Below are 16874 nucleotides of genomic sequence, written 5' to 3' on the forward strand. Positions count from 1 at the left end.
GACGACAACATCGGCATCTTCATGGAACAGGGAGGAAGGTGGCTTGCTTGCTAACGAATGTAGCTCGCTTCTATGTATGGAACTGCGGTGGCGGAGAATCGGAAAAAAAGGGTGGGGAAATAACCTTTTTGTTACTCGAGAACATAGTGTTCATTGAATACAGCTGAGGAGTCAACACGACCGTTCTATTTTATGTAAAGCTGCCCACCGTATACTGTATTCTTCCCATAAGTATCTACAGCGTGTTTCTTTATTGCATTGCATAATAAATTGCGTTTGCAAGAGACTTGTTACTTTTATACTCAACAGTTCCGGCTCGCATGCAATTTATTTACACTCAGCAATAAATGTCTACAGCATTTTTTTCCACTTTAATGGGGTAGGATATTTTCTAGTCGTTCCTTTAAGTGCAAAAATAAAATTGTGAGTTAAGCACTGCGCACATGGGACAGCGGGCTATGAGTATATTTATATTTTATATTGCCCTGCAATTACTTCGCAAAAGTGTTACGGTTGTAATTAACCTAACGTGGACAGAGTATACTAGTGAAAGTCGTGACACTGAAGTTCCAAAACACTGAGTAGAGTATATCTTGTGTGAGACAGGTATACTCACAGTAAACGAAGAGTGGACAGTACATCGTTTATATTCAAGGCATAACTGAATGAAACGGGTCGGGCCCAATCCTTTCGGGCCCGGGTCGGGTATACGGGCGATATTTAAAAACACCGAGCCGGAGCATCAAGTTTTCGGACCGGTAAGGGCCGAGAAAATCTGCCCGTGCAGTGCTCTAGCGCCCAGTACACGGGCCTCTACCATTTAGCCTACACCGAAATGACACCGCCATGGCCGCAATCGAACTCTCGACCTTTGGGGTCAGCAGCCGAGTACCTTAATCTTAGATGAAAAACGGTATCGGGAAGCAGTAGCTGTAGGAGAGGGTACTGAGAGGACTGTCTTCTTTTTCCTTCTCTCCGCTCACATCCTTTCTCTTTCTTTCTCGCCGGAGCCTCTGAATGGCTGCGTCAACAACGCGGCCGTCTCGGCAAGGCCCACTGGCCTTGGCTCCGAATCGCCCGGAGTTGTCCCAAGGGGCGTCAGGGCGATTGTCACGAGTGTGAACGGCGCGTGTTCCACCTCGAGTACGTGTTTTGCAGACGCTGCGCGCAGCCCCGCCTACGTGCAAGACGCAAAGCCGCCCAAGGCCCGGGTGACAGCGCTTGAACAAGTTCCGTAAAGGTTTGTTGCTGTTTCGCTACTCGGTAGTTAATGTGCCGCACGGCGTCAAAACAGTGCGAGGCCTGCTTCGCAGGAAAGGTACAATGCACACCAGCTCACTGTCTTGCGGTATATCGCCCGTTACGCTACACGTCTTCAAGTATCATAGTTGTAGTAAAGAAATTTTCCGATATTTTCATGATTTCGTGGCCGGCAATATTTTGACGCCAACCGCGAGTGCACGGTCGTAAAGCTGCAAGGGACAACGCCACAGTCTTTAATCCCTGTGTTGCGGCCTGTTCCTGCTTCCAGTAATGTTCGAACACTGCTCTCAGCCATCGTTCGCGCGTTTGTGTTGTTTGGGGCTGATGAAATGATGCTTACGCGTTATTTGCTGGACAATCCCTGTCCATTAAGGCGATGTTGTCGAGAAAGTAGGGCGTTCCGATTACTTGCGGCGCGTGATAAAGTATCGTTGACAATCGACGCCGACTGGGCTCACCGTACACTCGAACCGTAGCTGGAATTAGCGCATCGCTTCTGAGCGGTACTTCTATGCAGCAAGTCTTCATATTACGCTGAGTAACAGGTGAATGCTTCAGGCGAGTGTGTGCAATAACAATGCTTGACATTCCTTTACTAGAAAAAGGTGAGCGTGTCATTACTAGAACTATTTATTAGCGGCTCAACGACGCTCCACAAAATGGCTAAATGGTGCACTTACGGCTACGCGTACAAACATTTTTCTAAAAGTAATGCGACTTACGTGCAACTTGCAGTTTCCACCTGCAATTCGCCTTATGTGAACTCACGCGCGTGTGCGCATTTGTGCGAAAATACCTGTGTGTACGTGCAACGGAGGCTTTGAAGGATTTGCCCATCATGCCGGTATACTTGGGGCTAAACCTGCTCTCCTGGACGTCCTCCGCGTTGCTTATATTTCAACCGTACAGATACAAGGTTTCTTTATCGCCGCATGCGGTCTGTCAGTGTTGAACTTGCGGTAAGAAAATATGTGAGCAGCGAAAAGGATCATGCGTGTGTTTGTCGTAACACTGACCCGTTGCGGAATCTTCGCCTCGGGTTGTTGGAGGTATCCTGCTGCCGGCGTCATTTCTTTCTACGAGAAAACGGCGACGAGACCTCGAGGTATCTAGCGTGTGCCTATGGCGTGCTAAAAAAAAAAAATAGACGCTGTGGCGCGTGGAGCATGTAATCGCAGGTGGGGAAACGTCTACAAGGAAGTCCGCGCACTGGCCGTGTATGTATACATACTGCGAGGCAAATTGATGTTGCTGGCATGAAAGGACACGGCGTCGCCAGGAAGAAAATTGCGCCCAGATTGCATGTTGCGAGCATTGAAACCGGTCTGCTGTCTGATGAGCTTCAGTCTGGTAAATCAGCTTCACACACGCACGTACACGAGGCCGGTGCATCGCCCACAACGTTGGTAACTAAATTGTCGGTTTTGTTTTAGTTGCTCTTATCTTAATTTGCTATTGTTTTTTCTGGTGCAGTGAGAATAATTCTGCCTACTGCATATATGCACAATATCCTCGTTCAAAGTAATTAGAAGAGACCTGAAAGACATGTCGAAATGAACAGTTTTGTTTACTGAGAGTATATAATACTGTGTGTGTGTTGTGTGTGTGTGTGTGTGTGTGTGTGAGTGTGTGTGTGTGTGTGTGTGTGTGTGTGTGTGTGTGTGTGTGTGTGTGTGTGTGTGTGTGTGCACGCGCAAGAGGTACGTAGTGTATTCTACATTGTGAGGCCCAGCTCTGCTTCTTCTGAATGCGTTTTTTTTTTCATTTTGTTTCTCTTTTTACATGTACTTATATACCTTCGTTACAAAAGAGGGACTTCATTGATTAAGTGGTTTTTATCAATGGGTCGCGATTAGCGAAAGTCAGCGCTTTCGCGTTTCGATTCCTTCTAGAGGCGGCTGGGATCGAACGCGTGGCCTCAGCCGTACGCAGGTACATACACATACCAATGGGGCGAGAGATGCCGAGTAGCAGAGCTCTCGCACTTGGAGTAAACTGATTATGACGAACACTATAGCTTTGGCGCCAGTGTGCGAAGGCGCACACGCTTTTTTTTGCTTTTTTTTTGTGCGAGCGAAGTATTTTGTTGTAGCTTCGTTCATTGACTGAGAACCAGCAGTAATGGTGCCTACTATTGTGACTCGGAAAGCGTTACATATTTGGCTAACACGATCGCAATGATTATGCGTATAATGTCGCAGTGCCATTCTTTATGTTCTTCTAACAATGAAGCTGTTCCTAATCGAGGCTTTAATGTCCAGTATCGGCGGTAACGCTTGCGGGTATCATAAAAAAAAGGGCATCCGCCACAGACATTGGGTAAACACTCGCAACTGATTCACGAAATACGAAGGCAACAGTTGCCCCAACGAACCGGGTATATGCCAAATCTGGGTGGCTTATGAGGAAAAAGCTATCATCGTCATAAGCGCGTATGTGCCACATAAACTGGATAAATCCCACTGCGCACAACTTCCACTAAAAACGAACAGGGAAACAGCCCAACAAATGCGAGTTTTCATGGTCACACCACCGGGCCCGTAGAACCCTCCACCTTCCGCAGCTTCGTGTGAAGGGGGTGTTTCACCGAGAATAAATAACAGGTATACAGGTTGTTCAAGGCAAAGCCTTCGACAAATGCCCCCTCCCCGAGAAACAAAAAAGTTTAAGCTACGGGCCTGCACACGATTGTCACGTGATACTTTGAGGCTATGTAAACCATGGTGGCATCATTACTACCTCAAAACTTCACAAACAGTGCTTGATACAGAGCAGTGCGTGATAAAGCATATCTGAAAGACTTTCAAAACATCCAAATGCGTAGGCCTGTCGACGCAAGTGCTTTACCAAGTTCGCTGTTTCCTCGGTGTCGGCAAAGCAGAGTTACATTTTTTCTGAAGGTCATTTCTTTATCTCTTCTTAATCGATTGACTGGCGTTCAGCGGCAGAATCTACTTAAAATGTGTTATCTGCTTATTGCGCACATCTTGTGCCCCTCTTCGTCGACGTCATTATGCGCAGTGTTGTCTGGGCTGGCGCTTAAAGGGACACCAAAGGAAACTAGTGAGTCGACTTTTATTGTTAAAATATTGATCCAGAAACGTCTTAGTGTTACTTTGTACCAAGGAAGGGCTTATCTTGAAATCAAATTACGTTTTAGTGGCACACATTGTATTAGCGCACTTCAAAATACCCGCCTCAAGAGGTGGACCGACTAATTTCATTGTTGCCGTGCACAACGTTGCCTGACTGTACTTTGTTGTCGCCGATACTAGTAAACGGAATGAAAGCAGCGGGAGCCACAGCAGCATGGAGGAATGCACAGACACCAGCAACAACGGCCATTTATCGATTTCCTGCCGTTGGCTCCGAGATGGCAGACGTGCTTTGGTTCAATTGCGATCCGCTAGATGACACGATCTGTTCAATGTAATGACGCGAAAATTAAATTTTTGAATTACGTCATTTCCCATAGTAACGTCCGGCGGTTCTTTTTCTTTTCATGAATCAAATAGAAACGAACAAGCAGCATTTATTGCATCTCTTGATGCACGGAAGGTTCTTTATTTAGTGCAGCTAGATCGATTATTAGTGAATAATTGTCGGCGGCTCGTCTGACATCATCGGTATCATTTTAAGAATGTACTACTGCAACGCATGTATTCTTGTGCTTTTACTTTAAATTATCTGTAAGTAGGGCACTGCCATTGATTATATTGTCGTTTTAGATGTTGTCATACATTGAGCTTTCACTCTGACGTAAACTGTTATTTGACTTTAGTGTCCCCTCGGGAGTTTGACCTTCATAATTTCTACATATCATCATTTGTACACTTTTCCCATTTGTATATATTGTTGACGATGAATATGTCATCAGCTGCTGCAGGGCTTGATGCATCACGCCGTAGTTCAAGTTCGGCTAGAATTTAAAGCGGTTAGTTATGAGTGGTACGGGTTATTACACAATGGCTGTTTTATTTCATGCTGTTCTGTAGCGAGCAATCAACGCTGAAGCTAAAAAACATGCCAGTCTCAACCCTAATCCTCGGAACGTGCACGTGCCTTGCGTATACAGCTGGTCGTTAGCTTTGCGTAGTCGTATGTGTTCGCTGTTGTGAAAGCGAAGCTGCATTAACTAAGCCCAAATTCCTGCGCTGCTCACCAGCGAGGTTGCATAAACGTTCTTTGCTTGCATAGGTTCTTGTCTGAAGCTGTAGGCTTGCTGCCAAGTCCAACTCTGCGGGTTGAGATGTCGAAAACTGAGTAACAATCACTGGCGAAAAGAAAAACAGCTTCGTGTAAGAAGTGTACTTGCGTCAAAAAGGGGTTGTTAGCAGTGTTTGTACGTCACACGACAGCACCGCTGACGTACGTGGGCGCTTCGGTGTGCGTGGCAAGCGTGCTTGACAGCGCAACTGATGGCTCGAAAAATCATACGTGTGCACGTAACCTTGTGAAGTGATCTAGCAGAGTACATATGTAGTTGCGTAGAAGTTTCACTGCAGTTTTTGTGTGGTTTTGTGTGACCGAACGCCTAAAACATGCTTCGAACTGTACTATAAAGTGAGTCTTCCGTCACTCTCCTGTCTTAGGCGCTGTTTTTCACTTCGTTAATATATTTTGAGCGACATGATGGCTCCGCCCTATGAAACCATTCGCAGGATTTCAGTGTCAAAAGCGAAACCCAACTTTTTTTTTTTTTGTACAAAAAGGACTCCTTTGCAGCGGATTGTCTCTCATCATAATTAACTGCCTGTTTTAGTGATCTCTGCTTCCGAAGAACTGCATGAAAGTGAGTCGCAGGACGTCGAGTCACAACTGCAATAGTGTTTATTATTGTTATAACAGGGTTTATAAATATGATTTTTATGAGGAACGTTTGCGAATCACACGCAGAGTGAAAAAGCTGCAAAACACCTTTTTGTTTATGTCCGAAGATTGGAGCAATACGCTTGCTTTTTTGTTTGGTTTTCATTATCACTCAGAAATCTATATATTTGGGCAATTTGCATTCAATCTTGATTTATATTCAGAGGCTACTGATGCAGTGCTGGTCATGAAAGGGCTGCGAACAGGAGTGGAACGTCCCTTACTTATTCGAGCAGGATATAAGTTTTCTCCGTTTGCACGACCGAACAAATATTGCGCTTGGCATCTTTCTTGGCGAATTTCTGTGTGTAGCTACTGGTTTGCATTTTACTGCGCTGCAGCATTAGGTACTGTACATGCGCTGCCGGCCCAGCCACAACGCACGTGCCCTGCATGCCACACCTAAGTGGAGGATAAAAGAGCGTCGCCTTCATTTGCCTCCCGCGTGGGTGCGTCAGGTGCCCCGGCAGATGCGTGGTGCCGCATGTACAGGCCTTCGTCGCCATCAGAAGGTCTCGAAATTCGCTCACAGCGAGTCTAATTGAAGGCAGTGGTGAAGCCTTGTTTGCTCAAAAAGTTCAGAAATGGGAAACTCGGTAGTACCATACAACTTACCATACAAGTGCGGACAGGCCCCGCCCAGATGACCGAAGCGCGGCAACCGATCGCCTCCACAAGAAAAGAAATAGTTCCGCTCATGCTATTAATGGCGTTCTCCTGGCTGTCCGGCTCCTGATGTCAGTACGTAGTGCGCACCCATTAGTTGCAGGCTTGTTTGCATCCGCCTATAAAAACGAAATATTGTCAACTTCTAAATCCATGTCCGACTCCAAGGAAATCATCGACCTCCCGATTTGGCGGTAGAACTTCCTATAGGTGGAATACAAAGGTGCTTTATTCTCCTGGTAGAAGGCATTTATAACGGATCGTGCATTTAACATTATAGGCACCGGTCAGTGTAACCGAGGTATTCAGCCCCAATTCGTGAATGTGACATCTCCCTCCTTATTTCGTTTTTGCCCTTTCGGTAGTTACTGAGAGCCAACTTCTTTTCCATTGCTGTCATCCAATAAACCCTCTCCGCCTCCCTGTTTTCTTCGCTTATTAATTTTTGTTGCCATATCACCCCCACTGCAAACCATATATTTACAGGTGAGTCTTCTATAGTTCTTCTCCTCCACCGTCCACGCTCTTCCTACACAGATACCTGAACACCTTCCCTGCCCATCTACTCTCCTTTATTTTCCTTAGCCTCTTTTCAAATATCGTTTTGCTTTGAGCTTCCCTTACTTCAAAGCCTGTCCGTCCCATGTCCCCATTTACAGCATCATTCGTCGTCTTCCCGTGAGCGCCAAACGCGAAGCGAGCAGCAAATCCACCGCCGGCAGTACCACAAAGTGCCTCTTTGAACGCGTGAGAAAGAACAACAACAAAAAAAAAAGTCAGTATCTGGCACAAACCAAGGCTGCCTCAAGGGTGTAAAACAATTTCAACCTACACAAGTCTGTTTTCAAGCAAAATAAGTCTACCCGCGATGATTTCTGGTCCTACCAGTAGACTGACCATAAACATCGCTGTTAAGTGATGCTAACGGTCATTTTTTTTTGTCGACTTTCAACATCAATTAAAATTATCATTCCTTTTTTATGGGGCAAAAGCATGCTCGTTGCCGCCGATGTGATCAACGGTCTTCTCAGTATGTGCCACAACGAAGAAATTCCGAGTGGTAGACAGTTCCTTTATTTGTTTAAACGCCAGCTTGAAGGACATTAAATATCGTTGAAAATTGTAGAGGAGGCCTGGAGACGTCCGTATTGTTGCGGTCGTAAATCACGCGAGCTGGAAAATCAATCGTGGAGGAGAAAAGAAACTTTTCAAATGTGAATCGGGACAGTCAAAACAAGTCAAGAATCCGTGCCGGCACAAGGTCCGAGGTAGCCTTGATAACCATGTAGGTATCAGTCAAAGAACAGTTTTTATCCTGATACCGGATACGCATGTCTGACTACCAGGAAGGGCCCTGATATTTTCACAACTAGAGATAAGCAAGAAATCGTTCATCCATAGAGCGCAGGGTAAAGATCTATTATCGCTAATATTAATGTCTCTCACAGATCAATTCTTTTTTCAGATACAAAGTAGATTACGAGACGTGTCCTGGAAACAGATTACGGTGGCTTTTGTAATCATGGTTGCTCCGTAAGCATCAGGTCACGTACGCATAAAGTGCTTGCCCGATAATGGTCTCTTATCATTGTTTGCGAAGGAAGTCGCCCGCTTTTGTCTTTCTCGCGCGCGCACGGCGTACATGCGCAGAATATGCGGAAAGCTTTCATGCATGGCACATGACTGTGTTCGCTATTGGTATCTCTATCTTTGCAGCCAATAAGGTAAGGTATACGTAAAAGAATGTGATGTCGATAACGAATTCGGTTATCCATACTTGTCACGTTTATTTGGAGTATGTATACTCGTGTGTGCACCTGATCGCGTTGCGCCGTGTATTCATATCGAGTTATACCGTATACGCCTTTGCATAGTCAGTGTGCCTTGTATATTAAAGCACGCTTACTTTTTTTTTCTCTCCGGCGAATGACGCAGGTGTAGGTGACGGTGTCGAAATCTATCCCGCCATGCCGTCCTCGTGGAACCCGACAGAAGATGAAGCCGGCAAAAAGGCCCTTGAAGAGGTTCGTATCACTCACCATCACCTGTAACAGGGCAACGTACGCAAGCGAAAAGATGTTACAATCCGACAGGGGGAAATAGTCTTTGAGAAATTCAACAATATCGGTCGGCTACCAGATACAGTGAGTACTGTATGCTTGCATCTTTGCAAGCATACAGTACTCACTGATTCAAAGGGTATCAACTTGAGCTTGTTCGCATGGCTTCACCAGAGAAAATGGCGAGTGCAAACGTGACAAGAAAGATAGACAGGGCTTTGCGCTGGGAAATCCACGAAGCGTTCACATGCGATTCATTCAATGGGGTGACCGTGTGTAAGCGCACCGTTCATCGTTCTAACCGACAAGGTGGTTATCTATGCTATTTAACTTCGCATTATAGACGCAAATGCATAGCGCGTTGCCGTTTGCCTGTCTTTCTGTTATTTCTCTTTCTAATGGAAGCTTATCTATATATTTCTACCCCTGAAGTAAGCGCTCATGTTGTTAGCCAACGCCAATTCCCGTGTGTCTTTGTTGTCACTTCGGTATTTGCCCCGGAATATGAACTCGGACTACCACCACGGAAAAAGATCACCTCGGACTGAATTGTTGAATGAATGCTATGGAAACGCAGTGGGAGTCTACTTCGTAGACGCTGCGAACCCCGTGGGAGGAATTTCTATGATAGCAGTCATTCACCAAAGTAAGATAGTTGACGACCTATCACTAAAATGCTCTGATGCATCTGTTGTAGAGAAAACTGCAGTTGTCCTACCAGTAACGATAGCCTACCGGAACTACATGAGGGGCCGTATTTCACTTCCAGCTCACAGCATCCTATAGCAGGCACGAACACGAGCCACGAAAAAACAGCTCTCCTGGGTGCCAGGCCACCAGAGGGCAGCCGAAAACGAGCTATATAGCACAGAACTCGGCCCGAGCATTCCTTCCCCAGGATCTGTCTACCGACCGCACAGACCACTGCATTCACCCACCAATGCTGGCTACATCACAGATATACTGCAGCTTTATCGCCTATACGAAGACAAACTCTGCCTCATCCCGCTAAGGGACCTACTAAAACCGTGGAGACCTGTCTGCGCAGGCTCCAAACCATGTCGTACAGTGGCCCGGCACAATGGCCAAAATATATTGCACTGAATTGCTCTCGCTCTATAGATTATTGAGAACAACTGAGTACAATGTGGAAATTCTGTGGCAGCCGCATTGATATTTTTGACATGGTTTGGGTGCACAAGTCTAATTGAGACATCGTACAGACTACGCAGCTCACGTGGGAGGGGTGGGAGGAGGCTTTGTCGGGCCCAGCTCTCGATGACCAGCCGAGAGTCGTGGAGCGGGCGCGAATTGCAGCGCAATCCAATGGAGTCAGGAAATATAGGCACCCACCCAGTCCTCTCTTGAACTACGTTTTCTGCTATAAATTTTTCTTCATTCATTCGATCATTGTCCCCGCCGTTTTTTCTGTGATGTACTCGTGAAATAAAACGTGATGCCATTCTTTTTTTTTGTTTTTTTTTACGGCCACCGGTATGGGCTCGTGGTGATCACATCATGTCGCTGCAAACCTTGCCGCTAAAGGCAATGTTGGCTGGCGCGTAATGTTCGCGTTTGGATAAATTAGAAGTCTGAAACCGATGGTGACGAAGGCACGCTGACAGCTTGTTTGTTGCATTAAAATTATCGTACACTTCATGTATGGGTGTGGGAAGTATGGAATTGAACCAAAATCAAATACATACCGAATGTGGATTGCTTTTCTGAACAATAAACGACTGTTATTACATTCATATGACATATTTACGCTATTTATAACTTATCCCTATAATATGAAATAAACATCATAAAAATATAAGAAGATGTTCACAGGATTTGTTAAAATAAAGACGAGCATCATGTAGGTATTGAACTCTGCTTCTTCGACGTTGTCTTTTGCGCTATATAAGCTCTCACCATGCAAAAATTGTGTGTAACTTGTCTTGCACTTGAACCATTATGTTTTTACCCAATTGGGTGCAGATGGCGTAAAGATATTTTTAAACTATCCGGGAAATATACGTATTTATCAACAGTGACTATATTCGATTTGAATACGACATCACTGGCGATAGTCGAAGAGTCGCAGACATCCCCATCTTCCTGGCAAGTCGTGTCGCTATAGCTTCAAATTAGATACAATTAGAACGTAGATTATGTATATTTTGGTATCGCTAATGTTGAACGATGTTGTCCACAGGCGTAGACAACAAAAAGGGGCAATCATTTTCTGATACAAGAAGGTGGTTATTAACTTGCTGCATAGCACTAGTCACAGCTGTGCTTCCGCGGTTCTTAAAATTGTGCAGTGTTTAATATGTCTACCAAACCAAGGTTTCTTCTTTTGCTCATATTCGAGAAGTGTGATCTTATCGTTACCCTTACAGGAGACAAGGAGTCATATATTTTCTTGTTTATAAAATCTAATTGTAACCTGAGCTCTTTCGGTAAGTATATTTTAAACTTGTAAATTATCTGTAGCGTTGCCGTCAATGGCTACTCGTATCTAGCGACAAGACTTAACTAAACGAATTAGCAAGCCGTCAGAAACTCTGCCCCCACATAGCACCAAACATGTGGTCGCATGCATCACAAGTGTTTACTTTAGCATGCGATACTTCAGTGAAACGATGTTCGCAGTCAATCTTTTTCAACATTTATTGTTCTGGTATGAGGCACATACAGCAGAAAAGTGCGTTCACTCTTGACGTTTCTAAACACTACAGACCTCGAATGTGTGGCGATAAGTGACAATTATGTTGATGTGTGGTGCGCTGGTATAGGGACTTGGTGCAACTGCGGCGGTTGCATTTCCGATGGAGGCGGAAATGTTGTAGGCCCGTGTGCTCAGATTTGGGTGCACGTTAAAGAACCCCAGGTGGTCTAAATTCCCGGAGCCCTCCACTACGGCGTCTCTCATAATCATATGGTGGTTTGGGGACGTTAAACCCCACATATCAATCAAGGGACTTGGTGCAACACTGCATGCGGAATAGTTCCGAGGCCCCCGGCTTATGCAGGCTTTCGTCGCGCTGCTCGCGACCTTCTAAGAGCATGCCCGCACTCCGCTTTACAAACGAAGTTCAGTGCAATCAGAAATGAGGAAAGCGGGTGGAGCAATTGCCAGCAAAGCTTGCAAGACAGGGTCCACCAGCAACCTACAACATCCGCAATCCTATATTATGCTAGCGAATGCACTTAGTTCTTTAGCGAATTCTATGATATTGTCCACAGTTCTAGTGATTCAAATGTTTGAAACTAATATACTATGATGTTACCTAACATTATACATTCATGTGTTTGTGCAACAGGCTTGCAAGCCCGGACCGGCGTACAGGAATGCCTATAGGGACTTTGAAGGTCTGTACATCAGCAATACGTTCACGGATCGGAATATGCGCTCCGCGTTATCTTACAAGCCGATGGACGGGGACATGTTCGTCGTCAGCTACCCGAAATGTGGCACGACATGGATGCAGCACATCGTGTATGCCATATACCGAAATGGTGTGGGCCCAGCCAACCTCCAGGAGTTTATGAGCATGTCTCCGTTCTTGGAGCTCCTGGGAGCCGAGGGTGCGCAGTCGATGCCGCGACCGGGAGCCATCAAGACCCACCTGCCATTTCACATGCAGCCTTACTCGGAGAAGGCAAAGTACATCTACATCACCCGCAACCCGTACGACTGCTGCGTGTCCTTCTACTACCACACAAGGAACATGCCGCTGTACCTCTTTGAGGACGGCACGTTCGACCAGTTCTTCGACATGTTCGTCGAAGGCAAGGTTGACTTTGGCGACTACTTCGACCACCTCTTGTCCTGGTACGAGCATCGCGGTGACAGCAACGTGCTTTTCGTCACTTACGAGGACCTCAAGAAGGACACTCGTGGCTGGGTTCTCAAAGTTGCCGACTTTCTGGGCAAAGAGTACGGCGACAAACTGAGGGAGAACCCGGACGTTCTCGAGAAGGTACTCACTTCGATAAGCGTCGACTCCATGAAGAAGATCAACGCGGAGCTGGGTAACTGGACCAAGGATCTGGCCAGCGTACCTTTGGAGGCACTGCCTGCAGGATTGAGGTCGTTGGTGGAAACCATGGGGAGCATGTTGCAGAAGCCAGTTAAAGGAGACTTCGTGAGGAAAGGCATCGTGGGTGACTGGAAGAACCACTTCTCGCCGGAACAGGTTGCCAGGATGAAAGAGCGGATCACGCTCAAGACCGCAGGCAGTGACGTTATGGACCTGTGGAATGACGCTGGCCTGCCCTAAATATCAACGCCAGACTGAGATCTGATGGACAAACGTTCAACAGTGCCGAGAGACGGATCATTGTGTTTTTCAATACAGCCGTAGCTATGAAATAAGCGTATAGGCTTGCACATTCGTGAGTTCAATATAAAAAGGTTATTCATTCAAGTAGTCGTAGTCGCTTTCAGCTCACAACCATTTACCGTGAGCTAACTACTAAATGACGTTTTCTTGTCCTGCAGAGTGCGTCTCCGCCTATAGTGATCAAACCATTCCTCAGATGTAGATTCCTTAGAGTAACTGTAATTGCAGCCGTTTAAGTACAGCCTCTTTGATTGAGGATCGTAAGCATTATGAATTGCATGCTTTCCATAGCAAGATTGAAGAATGTCTGACTAGTATTCCCTGGCGCTCAGTTTTATAAATCAACAAGAGAAATGACAGACCGTTTGCCTGCTCCTCCCTGGAGGCGGAAGCTACACACACGCACTAAGGTTTTTGAATAAGTTATGTTGTCTAGTCCGCTTCCCGTAAGGGGCTGGACTGAAATACAGAACGTCTTAAAGCTCATTGTGACTATACAGGGACAATATTGTGAAGTACTTGTACAGGGTCATGGGCACGACATTGTCGTATACTGCTTTTTTTACTCTTTCAAGCATCACATCCCAAGCACCAGACAGATGGCATCAGTGGTAAAGTGGTCACGCGGCTCGTATGCTGACCCGAAGGTAGGAATTTCATTCCGGCCACGGTGGTCCTATCTTGATGGAGGCGAAATGAGAGGCCCGTATGATCTGCAATGTCAGTGCACGTTTTGATGTTACGTGATTTCAGTAACGCAACTGTAACCGTTAGGCATCATACGTGATTTTTGCCATGTGACTAACTACGTGTGTTAATAGATTTTAGTCACGTGACAAGTCAAGTGGGATTTCTGAGATTTGAGTGACGTGGCTACATGTTACTTTATCTTGAGTCACGTGGCTAGTTTCTTTACGTTATGTGATTTTAGTCATGTGGCTAGTCTTCATAAGACGCGACCTCAATCACGTGAATTGAAGTTACGGGATCTTAGTCGCAAGACTAGATGGTATGACACCTCGTGAGTTCAGTCATGTGACTAGTTACGTGATTTTTGTCACATGACTAGATGTTGCGTGTTTTTTAGTCACTGGATAGACTCGTGCAGTGTAGTTTTCTATTTACATTCAGTGCTCTATCGCACCGCTTGTGCATTCCGAGTCTGGCAGGAGTGGTACTCGCAACAAACATGTGCTCTACGCTCCATTTTTTCGGGATGGGTGGATGGATGGATTGATATGGAGGGGTTTAAAGTCTAATTTGTCTTCACTGTTCCTAAACCCCGATGCTTTGAAAAATTTCACGCCATTATCTTGCACTATAGGGTGGAGCCATTTACAGAACATTAGCAGATGTTCAGCCGTTTTCTCCTCCTCTCCACACGCACTACATAACATGTCTGTGCCTTCGTGTTTCGCTCGGTACGTCTTGGTCTAGCGATACTCCCGTTCTGGCCTCGAACAGCAGGGAACTACCCCCAGAACTATAGTAGATCCTTTCTTTTGCAATTTCCTGCTTAAAAGCTCGGTAGGTACCCAGTGATCATTTCGTAAGCATTGCAATTTTCCACATGTCCCTCTCTGTTTCCTTCACCTTCTTCTTAACCGATGTTTCCTTTGGGCTTGCTATTCAGCTGTTGTATAAATACTTGCTTGCCAATTTTCGAGTTTGCTTCCTCCATTTAGTGTCAACATTCTTTATCTACAAGTAGCTGAAAACTTTCCTAGCCGAACGCTCCTCTCACATTTTTCTCAATCGCTCCTCAACTTCTATCTTGCTGCTAGCTTCCCTGCACTCGAACGATGTCTATCCCATGTCACCCTGTACCCCCATTTGTAGTATTCCCGTGTGCTCCCAAAGCAAGTCTACCTATGCCACGTTGTTCAATTGCCAATCTTGCTTGAACCTCTGATCTCATGTCAAGAATGCATTGCCGAACATCAAACCCGGGACCATGACAACTTTCCAAATTCTTCTCACAACGTCATAGCTACTTTAGTTCCACAGTGTCCTATTTTTCATTACAGCTGTATTCCTGTTACCCTTAGTCGTCACGCATATTCCCTTAGGTACTCAGCCCCGTTGTGTATACATACGCCCAAATATCTGTACTTATCCACTATTTCTAGTGCAACTTTCTGTTCCTCATGATCACTGCCTTCGTTATCATAAATAATCATAAGTGCCGATTTCCCCTACTGAAGTTCAAGTTTAACATATTTCCCTCATTAACTGCAGATGATTTAATCCCTGCAGATCTTCCTTGTCGGCTATTAAAACAATATCATCTGCATACATCAATGCTGGTAACGACTGTTCAACGTGTTTTCCTTGCTTGGCAAAAGGGAGGCTGAAGCTGAGTCGAATCCCCTCTAATTTGGCTTCTAGTCCCTGTAGATACAGCATAAATGACAAAGGTCACACGGGACATCCCTGTCGAAGCCTGCGTTGTATCTCTATAGGTTCATATACCAGTTCTTCCCATTTTATAACTGTCTTGTTCATTTTATAAATATCCTTTAGGAGATTAGTTATTCCATCTACCACATCTAGTGTGTCCAGTATTCCCCACAAGTCTTCTTGTAATTCGTAAGCTCCCTTGATATCTAGAAATGCCAGCCACAGGGGCCTGTGTTCTTTTTCCGCTATTTCAATACACTGCATCAATGAAAACAGATTGTCCTCCATCCTCCGTTTACGGAACCCATTTTGTAGTTCTCCCAGCACCCCCTCATTCTCCACCCATGTCTGCAGTCCTTGCTTTACTATCTGCATCACCAGCTTGTAAACTACTGATGCCACTGTTATAGGACAGTAGTTCTTTGTCAGCTTTCTTCCCCTTTCTTTTATGGATCATGTTCATCGTGCCTATAGTTTCCACTCATTTAGGGCTTCACCATTCATTGTTGCATTGCTCGCTGCCTCTCTTAATGTTTGCTAAGTTTGGTCCTAGTTTCTTTATTAGCATGATTGGGATGCCGTCAGGGCCTGTTGATGTGCTATAATGAACCCTCTTCTCTCCCCTTTCTCACTCTTTTTCCCAGTGAAGCCACTCAGCTAATTGGTCCATCCTCATCTGGTACGACGCATGCAGCGCTTTCTTGGTGTTTAAATTTTTCTGTCATTGTTTTTATATATTCTATTGCCTCATCCCCTTCTAGTCTTACCCCTTGAACTGTGGTTATAAAACTATGTTTCATGCTTGTTTTATTACTCAGATAATTTAGATGGTTCCAAAACTTTGCAGCTGCCTTCTATTTTTTTTTTTTTGTTCACTTCCGCCATCCATTGGGCCCCCTTTCTTCTAATCTTTTCACTGATCAGACGGACGCTTCCCTTCTGCAGCTCAAAAAGTTATCTCATTTTCTTTAGACATCATCTTCCCTTTCACCCCCCTGTTTAGCATACCTGTGTTCCCTGGAGGCTTCGTGACGTCTTACTGCGGCTCTCTTAACTTCTTCATCCCACCAGATCTTGGATTTGTGTCTCCTTTTCCCTGTTGATTGGACTCGTACCTTAGCAAGCTCTAACTCAAAGAATCGAGTTAGATTTGTGAAAGCCCACTCTGTTTTAGTATCCTCGGTGATTATTTTCCCAATCTCTTTAGTCACTGTTTCTATTTGCCTTCCTAAATATATTGCCATGTGGTAATGCCTCCTTCACATTTTCATTCCTGTTCCAA

At 45.3% G+C, this 16874-nt stretch overlaps 1 protein-coding gene across 3 annotated transcripts; it reads left to right on the forward strand.

Annotated features, from left to right (window-relative positions):
* The first annotated feature begins 1038 nt into the window (after positions 1 to 1038).
* On the forward strand, positions 1039 to 13276 carry LOC119178807 (sulfotransferase 1C2). Of its 3 annotated transcripts, none has more exons than XM_037430062.2 (3): positions 1039 to 1240; positions 8734 to 8822; positions 12170 to 13276. In XM_037430062.2, the coding sequence occupies exons 2-3, from the start codon at positions 8766 to 8768 to the stop codon at positions 13127 to 13129; spliced, it is 1017 nt and encodes a 338-aa protein (XP_037285959.2). In that variant the 5' UTR covers positions 1039 to 1240; positions 8734 to 8765; the 3' UTR covers positions 13130 to 13276. The 3 variants fall into 3 exon arrangements, with proteins under 3 accessions (XP_037285959.2, XP_037285963.2, XP_037285960.2); XM_037430066.2 differs by lacking the exon at positions 1039 to 1240 and adding an exon at positions 1294 to 1318; XM_037430063.2 differs by lacking the exon at positions 1039 to 1240 and adding an exon at positions 8395 to 8522.
* Positions 13277 to 16874: the final 3598 nt, after the last annotated feature.

Source organism: Rhipicephalus microplus, unplaced genomic scaffold (assembly GCF_043290135.1).
Source record: "Rhipicephalus microplus isolate Deutch F79 unplaced genomic scaffold, USDA_Rmic scaffold_18, whole genome shotgun sequence".
In the NCBI taxonomy this organism is placed as follows: Eukaryota; Metazoa; Arthropoda; class Arachnida; order Ixodida; family Ixodidae; genus Rhipicephalus; species Rhipicephalus microplus.